The sequence below is a fragment of the Aedes aegypti genome, chromosome 3 (assembly GCF_002204515.2).
Source record: "Aedes aegypti strain LVP_AGWG chromosome 3, AaegL5.0 Primary Assembly, whole genome shotgun sequence".
NCBI classification, from domain to species: Eukaryota; Metazoa; Arthropoda; class Insecta; order Diptera; family Culicidae; genus Aedes; species Aedes aegypti.
The window spans coordinates 256,061,419-256,080,368 of NC_035109.1; the positions used below are offsets into that span (position 1 = coordinate 256,061,419).

At 40.4% G+C, this 18,950-nt stretch overlaps 1 protein-coding gene across 2 annotated transcripts in view; it reads right to left on the reverse strand.

Annotated features, from left to right (window-relative positions):
• Positions 1-12,598, reverse strand: part of LOC5569544 (pleckstrin homology domain-containing family G member 5) — a 380,350-nt gene extending 367,752 nt beyond the window's left edge. Inside the window, exon 1 of one of the 2 annotated variants that reach the window (XM_021848741.1) lies at positions 11,042-12,598. In XM_021848741.1, the coding sequence (XP_021704433.1) occupies positions 11,042-12,340 (1,299 nt within the window). In that variant the 5' untranslated portion in view covers positions 12,341-12,598. The remainder of the gene's footprint in view (positions 1-11,041) is intronic. The other variant, XM_021848743.1, reaches the window with a different exon arrangement.
• Positions 12,599-18,950: the final 6,352 nt, after the last annotated feature.

Below are 18,950 nucleotides of genomic sequence, written 5' to 3' on the forward strand. Positions count from 1 at the left end.
CTCTAGAGTAGCGATGATTCTCTAGTTCGAGACTAGTAGAACTAGCTCAGATGATTTTTTTATGTAATTATTCAATTGAATACGATTTATTCGTGCTGTTCGGAATTTGAGTCAAGGTGTTCGGAATATGAGACAGAATGAACGCAGTGTTCTACATTTGAGTCAAAATGTTGTTCCATTCTTTTACGTAAAAACAATACTAAACAAGTTTAAATAAACATTTTTATCAGTACACCAAACAGCTAACGGTTTGACTTTGCGAAGAAATTAAAATTTCCACAAATATTAGCCAATTTATGCCCTTCAGATGCTTCTGAAGTCACTGGTGGCCTTAAGTGTTCGGAATATGAGTCAAAACGGTACAAGTTTTAAGAGATTTTTGAAAGTTATTCTCCAACATCGTCTTAAATATGGGCATCTTCAGTATTAAGAGAGTTTTATGATTGGGTTGGCGAAGGTTTGAAGAATTAATGGTTTTATTTCTGGTTTTAGCTTAGCTTAGCTTAGCTTAGACTGACTACACATATCAATGGTTGCTATTCCGTGATTGACCGAAGTCAGTGAAAATGCACAAAGAATCAACAAGAAGTTCGGCTGGGATAGGCCATAATCTTCTTCAGTGTGCATAATTCAGTGCCTCTATTTATACAGGGTCAATAACGGCGCCGGCCACGTCCTTGCAGTCAGGTGGGATTGGAGGAAGGAATGTTAGTGTGTAACCTTTGCTATATGGAGACCGTGTTTACCTCTGCATCTCCACAAAGGTTACTGGGAGGGATGTTTGTTAATGGGGAGGATCGTTGGGTCACAGGATTCACTTTGATAAGCGATTAGACCATGATAAATTATTTGACGCGAGCTAAGGATCGAACACTACCAACCTGCTTCGCGAACCGCGCCACTAATAGATCATGCCACGCGAGCGACGCGCGACACGATTGATCCTGCTCACATCACCCGCCCCCGCAGGAGCAAGTGACGCGAGCAAAGGATCAAACACTACTAACCTGCTTCGCGATCCGCGCCACTAATAAATCATGCCACGCGAGCGACGCGCGACACGATTGATCCTGCTCACATCACCCGCCCCCGCAGGAGCAAGTGACGCGAGCAAAGGATCAAACACTACTAACCTGCTTCGCGATCCGCGCCACTAATAAATCATGCCACGCGAGCGACGCGTGACACGATTGATCCTGCTCACATCACCCGCCCCCGCAGGAGCAAGTGACGCGAGCAAAGGATCAAACACTACTAACCTGCTTCGCGAACCGCGCCACTAATAAATCATGCCACGCGAGCGACGCGCGACACGATTGATCCTGCTCACATCACCCGCCCCCGCAGGAGCAAGTGACGCGAGCAAAGGATCAAACACTACTAACCTGCTTCGCGATCCGCGCCACTAATAGATCATGCCACGCGAGCGACGCGCGACACGATTGATCCTGCTCACATCACCCGCTCCCGCAGGAGCAAGTGACGCGAGCAAAGGATCAAACACTACTAACCTGCTTCGCGATCCGCGCCACTAATAGATCATGCCACGCGAGCGACGCGCGACACGATTGATCCTGCTCACATCACCCGCCCCCGCAGGAGCAAGTGACGCGAGCAAAGGATCAAACACTACTAACCTGCTTCGCGAACCGCGCCACTAATAAATCATGCCACGCGAGCGACGCGCGACACGATTGATCCTGCTCACATCACCCGCCCCCGCAGGAGCAAGTGACGCGAGCAAAGGATCAAACACTACTAACCTGCTTCGCGATCCGCGACACTAATAAATCATGCCACGCGAGCGACGCGTGACACGATTGATCCTGCTCACATCACCCGCCCCCGCAGGAGCAAGTGACGCGAGCAAAGGATCAAACACTACTAACCTGCTTCGCGAACCGCGCCACTAATAAATCATGCCACGCGAGCGACGCGCGACACGATTGATCCTGCTCACATCACCCGCCCCCGCAGGAGCAAGTGACGCGAGCAAAGGATCAAACACTACTAACCTGCTTCGCGATCCGCGCCACTAATAGATCATGCCACGCGAGCGACGCGCGACACGATTGATCCTGCTCACATCACCCGCTCCCGCAGGAGCAAGTGACGCGAGCAAAGGATCAAACACTACTAACCTGCTTCGCGATCCGCGACACTAATAAATCATGCCACGCGAGCGACGCGTGACACGATTGATCCTGCTCACATCACCCGCCCCCGCAGGAGCAAGTGACGCGAGCAAAGGATCAAACACTACTAACCTGCTTCGCGAACCGCGCCACTAATAAATCATGCCACGCGAGCGACGCGCGACACGATTGATCCTGCTCACATCACCCGCCCCCGCGAGAGCAAGCGACGCGAGCAAAGGATCAAACACAACTAACCTGCTTCGCGATCCGCGACACTAATAAATCATGCCACGTGAGCGACGCGCGACACGATTGATCCTGCTCACATCACCCGCCCCCGCAGGAGCAAGTGACGCGAGCAAAGGATCAAACACTACTAACCTGCTTCGCGAACCGCGCCACTAATAAATCATGCCACGCGAGCGACGTGCGACACGATTGATCCTGCTCACATCACCCGCCCCCGCAGGAGCAAGTGACGCGAGCAAAGGATCAAACACTACTCATTAATGGTTTTATTTCTGGTTTTATAGAATTAGTGTTAGAGAGCACTTCAAGAATAGCATAAAGTTTATTTTGCTCCTTGGACAGGCCCGTCACCTTTGACAATACTTCTTATATATACTTTGTAAAATATAATAGTTTATTCACTGCAACCAGTTATCGAAAAAAAACATCCGTTATTTCGTCAAGTATTTCTAAAACTGAACCTTGAAATGTTTTAGATTTGGTTTGTTAAAAATTAAGGAGAAGATGCACCGAAACCAAACCTATTTTTTTTAAAACCACACATCTAGAGAATCAGGCAACGGATCAAACTGAAAAAATGATCGATTGGTCACTCGCTGGTGGTGACCAATCGATAAAGTTTTCAGCTTGAAGCGCTGTGTGGTTCTCCAGATTTGTGCTCTTAAACATTTGAAGTTGGGCTTCCATTCATCTTCACCTTAAGTTTGAACAAACTTTCCCTCTAACAATAATTCAAATGTGAGCGTCCCTTCTTTTATTTCTAGTCGACTGCTAGTACATGACCGGTGCCGTTATTGACTTGGTATAAATCAGCACATAATTATGCACATTGATGAAGATTGTGGCCACTCCCCAATGGATCTACAAGTAGGCTCTTTGTATATAATCACTGATTCCGGTCAACCAAAAAATAAGCTGAAACGTGCTAAACACTAAGCCGGGCATTCTTTGGGCTTTTTATTTAGCTGAAGTCTTATAGTATGTAAGGGAAAACCTCGAATTATCGAGTTGTCCTATATGGCTCTAAATCGTGGTCATTGAAGAGATTCGACCAGAAACAATTTAAAATTCATTGATGATTAATAAGAAAATTACACCTGGCGTAAACCACAAGTTATATAGAGTATACAAAGAGTTGCATATTTTGACACTCATAAAATACGGTGGCCATTATTTGGGCTAGTTATGTCACCCGATAGCAGGAAAAATCATGTGAAAAAATGTGTAGTAGAAAATCTGAAGAAACGTCGGCTCCGTAACAGATTCTGGCAACCCTGCCGTGTTATTTAGTCGTGCTCTTCCGTCGCTCCAACAATTTTTGCGTCAATCTCATCGATACCGCCACCCGAAATTGCTTGAAGCCGCATCAAATCGCCTACAACCGCTCGAACATCCTCCCACAGCAGTTTAAAGCAGCGTTCAGTCAGGTAGGATTAGTGAATCTAAGTTATTCCGAGCTGGCTAGAGCGTGGTTTGAGAAAAACTGCCCTGGAGACTGGAGACCAGCGCTGCGCTTAGATCCGGGAGCAATTCCTTCGATAGTAATGCAGCCACAAATCGCTTTTCAGTTGTCTACGTAGAAGAATATCATTCCGTACCGTAAAACGGGGTAACTTTGATAATGCGGGTAACTTTGATAGTGCGTAACCCACCGCATACTAAATGAAATATCATAATTTCTGTTAATCAGTTAAGCAAAACGAATGCAAAACTAAAGAATATTAGTATGACACTTCATGTAAGAGCGGTTTTCATTTGAATCAAGAACATTTTAGGCTTTTTATACGAATTTAAAAAATTACACAATTTTAGCATTTTCAAAACGCTTACAAACAACCGGTTCTACGATCACTATTTGATGTAGTTTTGAATAGTTGGCTACTTATCTTTGATAGCCTAGTTATCATAGAACTTGAATACGGTCTCAAATCTCTTAGCGAAAAGCATATTCACAAACTGGGACCATTTTTGTAATCTAAGTCAGAAATTTCCATATAACGTTAAACGCCTAGAGGTATGCAATGCCCTACAAATGTTCGTTATTCATTCAATTTTGTTCGAATCATACTCCATTACCAAAGTTACCCCAAAACAGAAAACCAACTTTCGATAATATGAAAAATTATATATCTATTCAAAATGAACCTTTTGCCAATTTATCGACTGTAATCGATAGCTAGGATGCCAGTACTTGTTTTAAAAATATAAATTGTAAATCTTTGAAACAGCATGCAAAAATATTCAAGTTTTCTTCGAAAAAACTATCAAAGTTACCCCGTTTTACGGTACTCCAAAGTCGTCCATCTTGCTGGCAAACTCATCTCCGAATTATCTGACATTGTATTAGCAGAACGTCAGAGGCATCCGTACTAAAACATACGAGTTGTTCTTGAAGCTTTCGTCATGCGACTATGATATCGTGGTCCTCACAGAAACATGGCTGAACTCAAATATATCCAATGCGGAACTCGCTACATATTTCGTTGTGATCGGAGCTCGGCCAGCAGTAACCTTCAACGTGGTGGCGGAGTTTTAATTGTGGTTAAAGCCTCTCTCAACTGCAAGTCTGTGACATTGCAAAACTGCGAGAGCCTCGAACAGGCTGTAGTATGCATTGAACTCCAGAAGTCGTCGATCTATGTATGTTGCATTTATCTACGTCCCAACTCGCATGTCACTCTCTACTTTGCACACTCCTCAGCAATCCAGTGCATATGTGAAGGCATGTCGGAAGTAGATACGATCGTCGTCGTGGGCGATTATAATCTTCCTCGTCTAAGCTGGGAAATCGATGACGATATTAACGCATTGCTGCCCTCTAACGCATCATCCGAACAAGAAGTCGTCCTAGTTGAAACGATGGTAGCTTCGGGATTGTACCAAATCAATAACTTGCAAAACACGAACGGCCGAATTCTCGATTTGGCATTCGTCAACGAACCAGGTTATGTAGAGTTAATCAAACCGCCGGCACCTCTCCTCGGGATTGACAACCACCATATGCCGTTCGTTCTTCGAATCAACGCAGAAGATTATCAATTGCAATACGTTATGGATTCGAATCATACGATTTTCGTCACTGCAACTTCGCTGATCTCAACACCGCCATATCCTCTATCGATTGGACTACGCTGTTTCACGGTAAGACAACAGATGAGACGGTACGTATGTTCTATGATACTCTGAATGGGATTCTCAGCTAAAATGTACCGCGAAGACGTCGTAGATGCCAACCATTTAAAAACCATTGGTGGACTTCCGAGTTACAGAACTTACGGAATGTCCTCCGGAAGTCTCGTAGGCGGACAAGAACGGTTGTTAATTATGACAATCTTCGTTCAATTGAAAATCGGTATAACGAATGCCAAACGGAAGCATTTCGGGCCTATATTTCACGACTGGAGACGACTGCTAAACAAGACCCCTCTTCGTTCTGGAACTTTACCACAAACGCTCAAATCGGATACCAGCTGAGATGACACACAATAATTGTTCCGCTAACTCTCCTGAAACATTAGCTGACATGTTTGCAGATTGCTTCGAAAACGTTTACCGTAACAGCTCGCCACCGTTTATTCCCGATAACCTCAGGCAGTCTCCTGTGTTTGATATAAACTTCCCGCTGTTAGAATTAACTCAACACGATGATTCATCAGCCTTGAATGAAATTGATATTTCCAAAGGACCAGGAACCGACAATCTTCCTCCAGTGTTCCTAAAAGAATGTTCCGCATCTCTGCAATTGCCTCTATGCATTATTTTCAACAGATCGCTCCTTGACGGCACTTTTCCGCAGCTGTGGAAAGTAGCATCAGTAAGTCCGATTTTTAAATCTGGTTCCAATCAGATTGCCGAGAACTACCGCGGCGTTTCCATTCTGTGCTGCGTGGCTAAAGTCTTCGAAAGCTTAGTTCATAGCGCTTTGTATGCAGCTGCTCAACCGTTAATTTCAGATTCGCAACACGGTTTTGTTAAAAAGCGATCAACCACTACGAATCTGATGTTGTTCACTGATTTCGTATCGACGGCCCTCGAGAACAGACAACAAGTTGATGCCATCTATTTCGACTTCTCCAAAGCTTTCGACAGAGTTCCACATGATCTCGCTGGTGCGAAGCTGAACCCTCTGGGATTTTCGCGCTGGATTACTGATTGGCTCTACTCATATCTGACAAACCGTGAGGCGTTCGTCAAAGTAAACGGAGCAAAATCTCGAAACTTCGCTATTACATCTGGCGTGCCTCAAGGTAGCGTCCTCGGGCCACTGATTTTCGTGCTGTTCGTGAATGATCTCTGCTTTCGGCTTTAATTACCCAAAGTGCTGTTTGCCGACGATCTGAAAATTTACAGAACCATTTCGTCCCTTCTCGCTGTGCTATTCAAGCCGATATTAACGAGATTCAAGTGTGGTGCGTTGAAAATGGAATGGAGAACACCAAGAAGTGTAAACAAATTTCTTTCACCCGACGCCAGTCCCGAATCGACTTTGAATGTTTGGTGGGCCCAGATATCTTGGAGCGCGTAAAATCCATTCGCGACCTTGGTGTCATAATCGACTATAAACTGCAATTCAACGAACATATCAGCATCGCCACTGCCAAAGGATTCGCTGCCCTCGGATTTATTCGACGTAGTACGAAACATTTTCAGGATATCTACGCTTTGAAGTCGTTGTACTGTGCGCTAGTTCGTGCAGTCTGTGTGTGGTCTCCACATCACACTACGCAGATAATCCGAATGGAAAGAGTTCAACGTAGCTTCGTTCGGTACGCTCTTCGCCAGTTGCCTTGGGCAAATCCAACTGATCTGCCGGATTATAGAAGCCGGTGTAACCTCATCACTTTGGAAACGCACTCTGCCAGACGTAAAGAACTACAGAGATTGCTTGTTTTCGATCTGATTGTAAGAAATGTCAATTGTCCGTCGCTGTTGGAAAATGTGTCCCTGTATGCTCCGTCTCGTCAACTACGTGAACGTAATTTGCTATTTGTTAGACGCCATAGGACTTCATACGGTTTTCATAACCCTCTGGATAAATGTTTTCGTGCGTTCAATAATGTGAGTGTTGTGCTCGACTTAAATATTTCAAAGTTTGTTTTTAAAAATAGAATAAGGAACTTAGAGTAAGATACAGTCTGGGGAATTTATTTTTAATTCAAGACGGTGATAAATAAATAAATAAATAAATAAATAAATAAATCACGCAACGTTGGATTTTGGTGGATGAATAAACTGAACGTTCTAGGGCTCATGAACCAGCCCAAAGATGACAAATGCTTCATTCAGTATGATCTCACCCCTTCGAGTTGTAGCCCATCAAGCATGGAGTAAGTACGGTGAACAATTTAATACATATAACTAAAGCGGTGCTTTGAAACAACTACGATAACATACCATCCTTATCAATAGAAATACCTTTCTAATCTGATTATCCGTTATTTAGTGCCGTCTAAATTTTGAGTTGTTGGGGTTTGTTCCTTCCTAAGCCTAGTGGTATAGTCCGCGGTTATAAAGCCATGCTGAAGATGTCTGGGTTCGATTCTCCGTTGGTCTTTTCGTAATGGACATTTTCTTGACTTTCTTGGGCATAAAGTACCATCGTGCATGCCACATGATATACGAGTGGGAAGCGATAGCCCACGCACTTCACTGTCTCAAGGCACTGGTAAAGATGTGTAAGCTTCTAGAAAGCTATTTTTAAGGTAGGATGTTACTGTATGATAGTGAGCAGGGGCAGAAAAGCGTTGGAATTACCGAGGGAGTTCCTCAAGAGTCAATCTTGGACCCGATGGCATGGAATGCGATGTACGATGACGTACTGAGGCTGCCCCTTCCGACGGGTGTTAAGATTGTTGGCTTCGCCGACGACATCACCCTAGTCGTCTATGGCGAAACGATGAAGGAAGTAGAATTCATAGCGGCACACTCTATTTCCATAGTGAGGAATGGATGAGGTCTAGGAAACAAGGACTGGCCCATCACAAGACTGAGGTGGTGATGGTCAACAACCGCAAGGCCGAGCGGTAGGTGAATGCACCAAGAAATCTAATATAAGAAAGACAAAAGCCACAAAAAAAGTTTTCTATACAGGTATACGACTAGTTTACCTGCAAAAAATTTATTATAATTTAATATAAAATATTAAGGTAGGTTTTTCCTCATTTGCAAGCCTTCGTCCAAGGCAATGCAAGCTTCTATCCAATTCAGGAACACATAATGTTTGTGTGTGCACAACACACGAAAATATTAACCTAATCTTACATAGTTTGAAAAGAATCAATTTATTAAAGGATATTAAAATGTTAACTGGTAGTCTTTTGTGTGAAAATACAACATCAAATTGCTATCTACGATCTTGTTCGGATTGTCCAGATTCTTCATCATTGGAAAATACTTTATTCGCTGAGTTTGAAGAAAATTATATTGATCAGTTATCATTTGAGCAATGGGTGACCACGGATAGGTGTGACCTAGAAACTATTGTAAAACCTGTAGATGAGTTTGTGCCATTTTTTTGCTTGAAATTAGAAAGTTTAATTCCTCACGACTTTATTAAAACAGAGCAATCCCGCTTTTTAAAAAATACGAAAAATACATTACAAGATGGTGAACTTTTAGTCATTTGTGATTTTTCTGAAAACTATAGCTTTGTATTGCAAGATGAAGTGCAGTCCCATCACTGGAACGTACAACAAGCTACGTTATTTATTTCAATGGAAGTACGCAAATTGAACATTTTAGTTTTATTGTAATTTCCGAAGATTTAAGACACTCAGTATCTGTAAATTTGTTCATTGCCAAAATGATTAACTTTTTACGCGTTGATAAGGATAAAGAAATCAGAAAGATATATTTCATGTCTGATGGAGCAGCATCGCAGTACAAAAACCGTAAGAATTTTTCGAGCCTATGTCAATTTAAATCAAAGTACGGAATTGATGCAGAATGGCATTTCTTTGCTACGTCACATGGCAAAGGTCCTTGTGATGCTATTGGAGGAACCATAAAGCGCATGGCCACAAGAGCAAGTTAAGTCATAGAACGTGAGCATCCAATTAAAACTGCAAAAGAACTATTTGATTGGGCGAATCGCAGAAAAGAAGAAGATTTAACAAATTTATCATTTTGTTTTACTACTACTGAAGAGTACGAATTAACGGCATCAGAGCTCAGCGAGCAATATAATAACGCGAAAACGATCCAAGGAACCCAAAAATTTCACTGTTTCATTCCATTGTCAGAAAATAAAATTAAAGCAAAACTATACTCGAACTGTACTGATAATGATGCAAAAGTGTTCGATATTGTAAAAAAATTGAAAAACAATAAATAAATAAATAAGTATTAATAAAATGTTTTCATGATCTCATAACGCATACCCAAATCCAAAACTTTTAAAGTTTATATATAACATTTAGAAACTCATCGATCATACTCTAAAAAAAATATCCTGGTAAAAAAAAATTATTTTCGTGTAATCTGTTAATTCATTTTAATTTATAGATATATACATATACATATAATATTTATACATATACATAATATTTATACATATAATATACATAATACTAATGAATACATGAAAACAACTTGTTCAATTCACGCAAGGCCCTTAGCAATAAAATCAGCAACAAACTGCGTGTGTATTTTTTTTTTTGGAATCTTTATTTAGTTGTCTAACTTTGTTTCTTTAGTTGTATAACAATCGAACGAACCGTTTTTGCTGTGCAGCTTTTTGAATATTTTTAAACCATACACCCTTTTGAAAAGTTAGTCGTGACTCAACTTGAAGATTTGATATCGGAAAATGACGATTTAGATGGAACTGGAAAACTGTGCAAAGTTTCAGCTCAATAGAAAAAAATGAATTAAAAAATTTACCAAATTTTGGTGCTGTTGCTTGGAATCACTCTGCTGTAATTCCCATCAAACGCAAGCTCTTCACAAGCGTGGCGCTATCCATACTAAGGTATGGAGGACCAATCTGATCAAAGCACATTTACATATCAGAACGTTTGACACCCATCAATAATATGGTAATTTCTATGAAAATGTTCATTTTGCCCCGATACCTTTTCGCCAGCTGTCTCTTCGACCCAATTTTCTATCTCATTTCTCTGACATTTGGTTTTTTTTTACTATGAATTCATGCAGCACGTCATACTAATTACAAACTTAAAAACAAGCCGAGGGTAATTGGAAAATGTTGCTATGATATAGTCTTACAAGAAGCATTTACTTAATGTCTCCATTATGCCCCTAATCCCCCTAGCTTTAAGGAAGAGCAAGCCTGGAGAGGATATGGAGTGCTTTTAAAGTTTAATCCTTCCATTAGCCAAGGAAACTCCATTGGATACCTCATCCAGATGAAAAATTACCATTTTCAGAGATTAGGAAATTCCATAAGATAAAAACCCAAAATGCCAATAAACACAAAGAACGGTTCCTGTCAAGTTTTGAAAATTTCTGCATAATGACCCATTTGACCATTATTCGTTATGGTCTTAATGAAGTATTTTTGATCATTGTCAAACATCTGTTAACAAGTTATAAAAATATCTTCATCAGTCTCGCAAGAAACCAGCACAGATTTCAGCTTCTGTTGAATTCAAAGTGCATCAAGAACTTGCAAATTTGCGTTATATTTCACTCACCTTCTGAGATGGCCCGCTGATCCTTACCATGTACTCGTTCCAGGACTTCGATCGCTTCAAACTCTCACTGCGACTCACATACCCAACACTCGAACTATCTGCCGTGCTCTTCTGTTTGTCAACCCTTTCACTTTCATCACCATCCACCATGCCACTATCACACACATCGAGTGCCCCTTCCGCGGACACGGAATGCACAAGAACTTCGGAAGGCTTCTTCACCACATTCAACTGATCCAAACTATCCAAATTGAGAGCATCCACATCGCGTTCCACATTTGCACTCCAACGGAACGATTTTCGATTGATTCTGCTTAGAAATTTTAGCTTTTCATCGTCGATGCTGTTTCTGTAGAGGTTCTTGTCCAGATCCAGGTTGTTTTCAAAATCGAAACTATGACGGACTAGAGTCTTCCGCCTCAGGTCGTGGTCCGTTTTTTGGCGTCGTTTAATTACTGTAACATTGGATGCTTCTGTAATTGGTGAGGGAGAGCCGATCGATATGGATCGTCTCGCGGATAGATCACTTTGGCTTGCGCTTAATCTTCGCTCGAGATGAGCCTCGTACTGATTGAACTGGTCGTAGTCAACGAAACTAAGGTCCTGGTAACTGACCATGAAATCTTCTTGCCTTAGGTTTTGCAGGGACGTATTCCATTTGGAAGGTATTTTAGGTTTACTTTCGGATCGAAAGCTTATTTTCCGACGGAAGGAAGCTATGATACTGTTGGAACGTTCTAGTTTCGGAACTTCGACTTTCACAGGCATTGATTTTCGATCCGGTACAGGCGGGGGTTCGTCACTATGTTCTGCATGTTCCAGAATAGCGTCTTCGTGAAGTTTCACCAGGTTGGATTCATTTTGACTTCGTCTGTAGTTCTTCTTCAATTGAATGGATGATAAACTGAGACTTCGAGTAAACTGAAACTGTTTAGAACTTTCTTCTCCGGTATTTGAAGCCAAACTTTCACGACTTGCACTAAGTTTGTTGTAGATTTTGGACAATTTACGCGTTAGACTGAAACTGTTCGCCCTTTCCATCTTTTGCGGTAGGTCAACCACTGGTTCATCAGATGGTTTACATTCTGTTGCCTTCACTTCCGTCGAGCGGCCCGTGTCCACTTTAGCAGAAACATTTTTGAATTTACTTCCCTGTTTTCCACTACGGTGACTTGCTTTGCCTCTAGGCGTACTCATCATTCCACTTTGGTCCGGCGCTTGGACAACCGGCTCTGAACAGTTTCCCTTCGCCGGTTTTGAATTCGCTTTCCGTTGGTTTTTACTTTTGGTTCGATTCATGTTTTTAATTAGTTACACACTGTTTGCACCAAAGAATCAACTTGCACCGAATAAAAATTTCCCGTACGCCGACGCAGCTGTTGAACATCGAGAGTAATTTAGCTGAAAAGTTTTCTTATCATCAAAGTGCCATATGCGCTCCTAGAAGGGGAGAGGGGAATAGAAGAGCAACGAGAAGGGAAACAACCAAAGCATGTCACTTGCGTTGATCAACACTCCAAGTGGTTAGCGAGTTGGTAGGTAAGCGGTATCGCACACATTTTCTTGCGGTTTTTTGCTGACCGCCGCCACTACGACCACTAACTGTAGCTTACATTCATTGGTTCACCACTCGTGCCATGGCCCGTGTCTCATGCTGGGTTTGGTAGCTACATAGCTGACCCATTCTATACCGGGCAGGCATAATGGCTAGGGTGTACCAGAAAAAAATGAGAGTTCGAAAAGTCATGGTGTTCAACACTAGAATGGAAGATATGCTTATATATAGCATTTTTGTGGAACAATCAGTTTTTTTATGAAAAATGGTTGTGCCTCAACTTGTATGGTATAAGTTTTTGAAAACAAATACTTTTCTTGTTTGCAAAACTTTTTGACACTTTAAAAAAATGATTTTTTGGTCATATTTTGGTAAAGTGTCCACAAAAATTAAAAACGTTTGATCGATTCTCTTCATTTGATACAAGTATGAAGCCCATGGAATCATCCCCCAGGTTTGCAAATTTGACAAAAATCCATAATTTTGCTTACATTTTTGAATTTATATCTTCGAAACTATTGGACGTAGGAAAAACAAGTGCAGGAAATCGTTCAGGGAGTCCAAAAATATAAGTGTTTTAAAATACAGTGTTGCCAAATATACTTGTTTTTAATTTTTTAACTTTTAATCAATTTTTCGTTGATTGAGTACATTTTGATTGGAAAAATGTTGATTTAACGTGAATTATATTTATAATATATTTATCGGCTGGCAAAATGTTCAAATTAATGCTCGTTCCAAAGCTCCTGCCAAGTAAGAAGCATTCGGTTAGTGAAATTGATAGTTCCTTAGGTAGTTATAATTAGAACCGTCTTCGAGGACCCTCGGTTATGGAAATTTTTTGACTCACTGAAACTATCATAACTCGGTAATTCTTCGAAAATCTCTTCACAATCATGTGTTTTTGAAAAGAGAAAACAAAATAGTTTCATTTGCTAAAATAATTTTTTTGGCGATCATATTGAATATTGCTGTCATAGGGTGCAGAGCTACTTTATTTATTTATTTATTTCGTCAATCATTTGTAGACCACATAGTTATATAGTTTCTTATATTCTAAGATTTCCTAGTGAGTTAAAATATGGATTCAATTTGGTCCGGGCATACTTAGATCAATTTTTTCACAGTGCTCATTGTAAACAGACATCATTTGATTTAGAGGACTAAATTTGGCGTAGTTTGTACGATAACGATTTAAAGTAAACAATTTTCTGTGACGCAATTGTCGATTAGGAGCATAAAAGTTTAATTTAGATAATACCTTTGGACCAGTCGATTTACTCCGTTCACTGCTTGTTTGACATTGGGTCCATAAAGGGTAAATTATACGGAATAACTTTAAGAGGTAAAATCACAAATATATAAAATAGCTAGTAGGGAAATATTAGACTTTAAGATACAACATACTATGCAAACTAATTCTACTATTAAATAAATAAAAACCAAGTTGAAACTAGAACTTATCAAAAGCTAGATAGATGGATGGCATAACGTTTAAATTGAATAAACACCTAGGCATTATATACAGTAGGTAACACTATACATAATGTCAGCACTGGTTGACAGTGTGAACGAGGCTAAACAGTGTTGGCCAAATTTCTCTGTTTGGGAGGTTCCGGGTGGATTACACCTATACAGTCTCAAAGGAACGCCTTCGAATAGGCGGTCGAAGGTCCCAGAGCCAGGAATTGTAAACCACTCGGTCACTTAGTTCGAGAACGCAAAGCCAATCAGAAGTGTCCGAAAAGGATTATAGAAAACCCAATTTCTGTGTAGAGTGACCACAAATCTCAACCGTAGAACCAGTTGTAGAAGTGTTGTATTCCCCGGTATTCTGTCACCATTCCGGATAACCACTTCAAGGCTGGACACCTTGTGCACCGAGAAGGCGCCACACGACACCACGAAGACGGTTGTGTAAGCCGAAGCAAGAAGCCTGCTGTACCGAATACGGACTAGTTCAACCCAAGGCCGACGACGTGTGCAAGCCCGTTTTGGGAGAGGGTTCCAAGCCGGAAGCCTGAGACCGACCCCTGGTTCCGAGATATCCCTGAAGCGATCCAGAATCCGAAGAAACGTACCATCCAAGGCCGCACGAGGGAGGACAGAAGTCCGGACTGACCGACGATCCGCCAATCGGAGTGCAGCGTACGGGCCCCAACGAGACTACACCCACACACACACCCACACCACGTGAGTACTCTGTACCTGGTAGGATATAGCTAGGGAATTAGGTGGTTAGGGCCGATAGGGCAATTACCGCAATAAACGTGCCATCAAATTATTTCCTGTGGTTTTCCCTCTTATCCACGTCTCTTCAACGGCAAGGAATTGAGCCGACCCTGAGTGTTCCTTAAGGTTCATGCGAGCTAGCGGGCCGTGTAAAAAGGCAGTTACAGCTTTGTTGAGTCAATACGTTGTGAAACGATATCGTTAACAAATGCGACCATGGCATATTCTCGTCGCTGTTTTAATGTCTGAATGTTTATCAACATGCATCGTGCTTTATATGACGGAAGAGGAAATACAGTCCATCCTAATTTGCAGAGTGCGTATAGTAAAAACTGCTTTTGAATCGACTATTCGTTCTTCATGTGATTTCAAATATGGGGACCAAACAACACTACAGTACTCTAATATGGATCTCACATAAGCAACGTCAAGGGGTTTGATCGTATAAGGATCTTGAAAATGATATCCAAAACTTGGGCACTTCCATGATTCACTTTGGCATGAGGGGTTTGTCCGAAACTTTGCGTTAAGTAGCGCATTAGTACGCCACACATTGTGACCAAATATGAGGTCTGTAGCTTTCAAAAAAAAAAAACACACTGCCGTGAATCACTGAAGTGAATCAAATGTGCCAAGAATAGGATCCGGTTCCCCTATTTGATTTTATTAAAAAAAAACTGAATATTCATAGTGTTATGTAATTATAACTATCAAGGGGTCCATCAATTAGACCAACCGAATGCAGTTTCTTTACTTCTTCTTCTTCCTGGCGTTACGTCCCAAATGGGACAAAGCCTGCTTCTCAGATTAGTGTTCTTATGAGCACTTCCACAGTTATTAACTGAGAGCTTTCTTTGCCGATTGACCATTTTTGCATATGTATATCGTGTGGCAGGTACGAAGATATTCTATGTCCTGGGTATCGAGCAAATTTCCTTTACGAAAAGATCCTCGACCAGCGGGATTCGAACCCACGACCCTCAGCATGGTCATGCTGAATAGCTGCGCGTTTACCGCTACGGCTATCTGGGCCCTTTACTTATTGGACAGGAGTTTTCAAGCGAGCATAAATTTAAACATTTTGAAAGACTTAATAGTGAATAAAAAGAGTAAATAGTATTTAGGTGATTTGAGCCAAGTATACTGCAAAGAAAAAACAACTGAAATCCGTGAAGTATTCGCCGAGCGGTGATAGTTTTAGTTTGGTTTCACTCAGATTTATACAGATCAAGGTTTCAAAAAGTTCTGCTGACAAGAAAAATATTTAAAAAAAACTTCAACCGCACTCAAACATACACACTTAAAATAAATTACGGATTACGGTGAAATTTCACCGTAATCTCAACAGCTGAAGGTTCGGTGAAAAATCACCGAACAATCTGTAAAATCATTGAAGAAAATCATAAAGAAAAACAAGAAAATGGTTCGACCGGGAATCGAGCTCCCGAGCTATCGATCAGGAAGCAGGCTGACTACCACTAAGCCAGCTTTCACTGCTTGTTAGTGGTGTGCAAAAACTGAAACAAAAGGAATCTCATGCCTGCCAGTGCGGCTGTCACACGATTTCACAGAAGTTCGGTGAAAATAATTCTTTTACCGAACTGTTCGTTAGTATTTCACAGGGTTACAGTACCGTAATCCGGGGTAACATTGATCAGTTTTTGGGATATTTCTCAAATTTTTCATTTAAAAATGCAAATGTCGCAGGTTTTATATTTTTAAAACAAGTACTGGCACCTACCGCTAGTGACTATATACTGTACTTTGGTTTTAAACAGATATAAGTATGTTTAAATAAATGTTTTAAGTGATTTTTTTATTAAGCTGATATGGGGTAATAGGCCCAGATAGCCGTAACGGTAAACGCGCAGCTTTTCAGCATGACCAAGCTGAGGGTCGTGGGTTCGAATCCCACCGGTCGAGGATCTTTTCGGGTTGGAAATTTTCTCGACTTCCCAGGGCATAAGAGTATCTTCGTACCTGCCACACGATATACACATGCAAAAATGGTCATTGGCATAGTAAGCTCTCAGTTAATAACTGTGGAAGTGCTCATAAGAACACTAAGCTGAGAAGCAGGCTCTGTCCCAGTGGGGACGTAACGCCAGAAAGAAGAAGAAGAAGAAGAAGGGGTAATATTGATCACCCTTGTAAAAAAAGGTTCGGTAATATTGAAAATGTCGTTGCTTACTTACATCATGGCCCCTGAAGCCGAATATAAAGACCAAATTCTTACAATCCATTTACTTTTTGAGTTATTTAAAAAATAAAATCGCGTTGAACCGTGGAATACGCCTAAAGGTAGGCAATTTTCTAAGGAAATTCTGCATTCTTAATAGTAGTTCGTTATTGTTCAATTGAATAAACTTATGAAAAATTTGACAACGGAATCGTTTTCAGCGATGCCATTTTTAGTTACCATCGCATTTTCCTTGCTCATACCATTTGCAGAACTTATGTGAGACATGAATCTTCGGCAGTGTCATCAATAATGATAAAAATCATTGATTCAAAAAATGACAAATTCACGCATGAACGAAAACCAATTTTCGCAAAAACCTCAACTTTCGTTAGCTTATGGATGTAAGAAAGAGAGGCACCATTCATACTTTGAAAATATTTCATCAATAAATGATGATTCGAACTTTTTACGAGAAGGATCATACCGATCAATCTTACCCCGCTGATCAATGTTACCCCGGATTACGGTATTTTTTTTTTTTGTTTCACGGATTTTTTCCGGTAAAATAGTAGATTTCACCGATTTTCTCTAGTAAAATAGTTGATTTCACGGATTTTGTCGGTAATATAGTAGATTTTACCGGAAAATCTGTATTTTTATTAAATTCGGTGATTTATTTCACAGGATACTGCGATTTATTTTAAATGTGTAATCACCATAATATGAAAAAACATGGGAAAATAGTTGATTTTGACACAAAACGCTAAAATATAAAAATTTTCATCAGAAAAATCATTTTAAATAAACCGATCTGAACTTCTCAACTATTTTCAGAAACTTTTTTTTTTCTAAAAAAAAAATACTATATCTCAACATATCTTTTATTCTAGGCTTGAGAAACATGACTCTTCGAACATTGATTTTTTTTCTGGGACACCCTAATGGTGGAACAAACCGAGCAACAAACCATTCACTTGCTCGCTTGTGGAATTGTTGAGTTTTTTCGTTTTTGTTGTTCTTTCACGCTGTGTGACTGTCTGTTTATTCGGAGAGGAGCGATATCGCGCCGCGTTTACCGAATGCCGAGAGATATAGCACTTGAGGGCTTGGGTGGAATGGTTCATGAAATTGATTAATGCACCTTCAAAATTATACCGACAAATCAAAAAACATAGTATACATTAGATTTTCTTGCTCTATGCATAAAATGTGTATCTTTATAATCTTCTACTTCTTCAATAATAGTCCGTTGTTTAGAAAAACGCTTAATTGAATCCAACTGGATCAATTCTTTTTAAGATTCTATTTGCAGTCCCAAACAAAATTTGGGCTAGAAATGTTTCATCTAAGATGTGCGCATTGCAATTGTAGTTTGTATAGGAAATTCTGTTATTTTGTTGTTCAAGTTCCCAATTTTTTAGCCCTTTGAAATGAAAAAGCAAACAATTAAAGTTCCAATAAGTCTAAGAAACTACCTGTTTGTTCATGGTGTTACATTTCGAGAAGCTTTTCTTACCACTTTTGCACAAATCGTGAGATATTCGAGCAACTGCTGCCATTGTACGAAATTTGCTTGGCCATAAAGTTCGTCCAATAAATGATTAGACGATCACTTATGTTAATGGAAATAATAAACTTCAATATATGAAATTTTAATAGAAACTAAAATTCCGCTGTGGTCGATTTATAAAAGGGTCAAAACCAAATCCTTTTTTAAAGTTATTATTACTTGTAATGAAATCCAGCTTTTTTTTTAAATAACTACAGTTACCAGTTTGATGTTTCGGTTGCACCCATTCTTATTAGTTCTTATAGTACAAATCATTTAAAATTGAACATATAAAAAATATCTGATTTTTCGTGGTGGTGGTGAAATAGCCTTTATAAAGTACAGTCCAGTACATCATTCTCAATAGTTGTGAGTTACTGATATTTAAGAC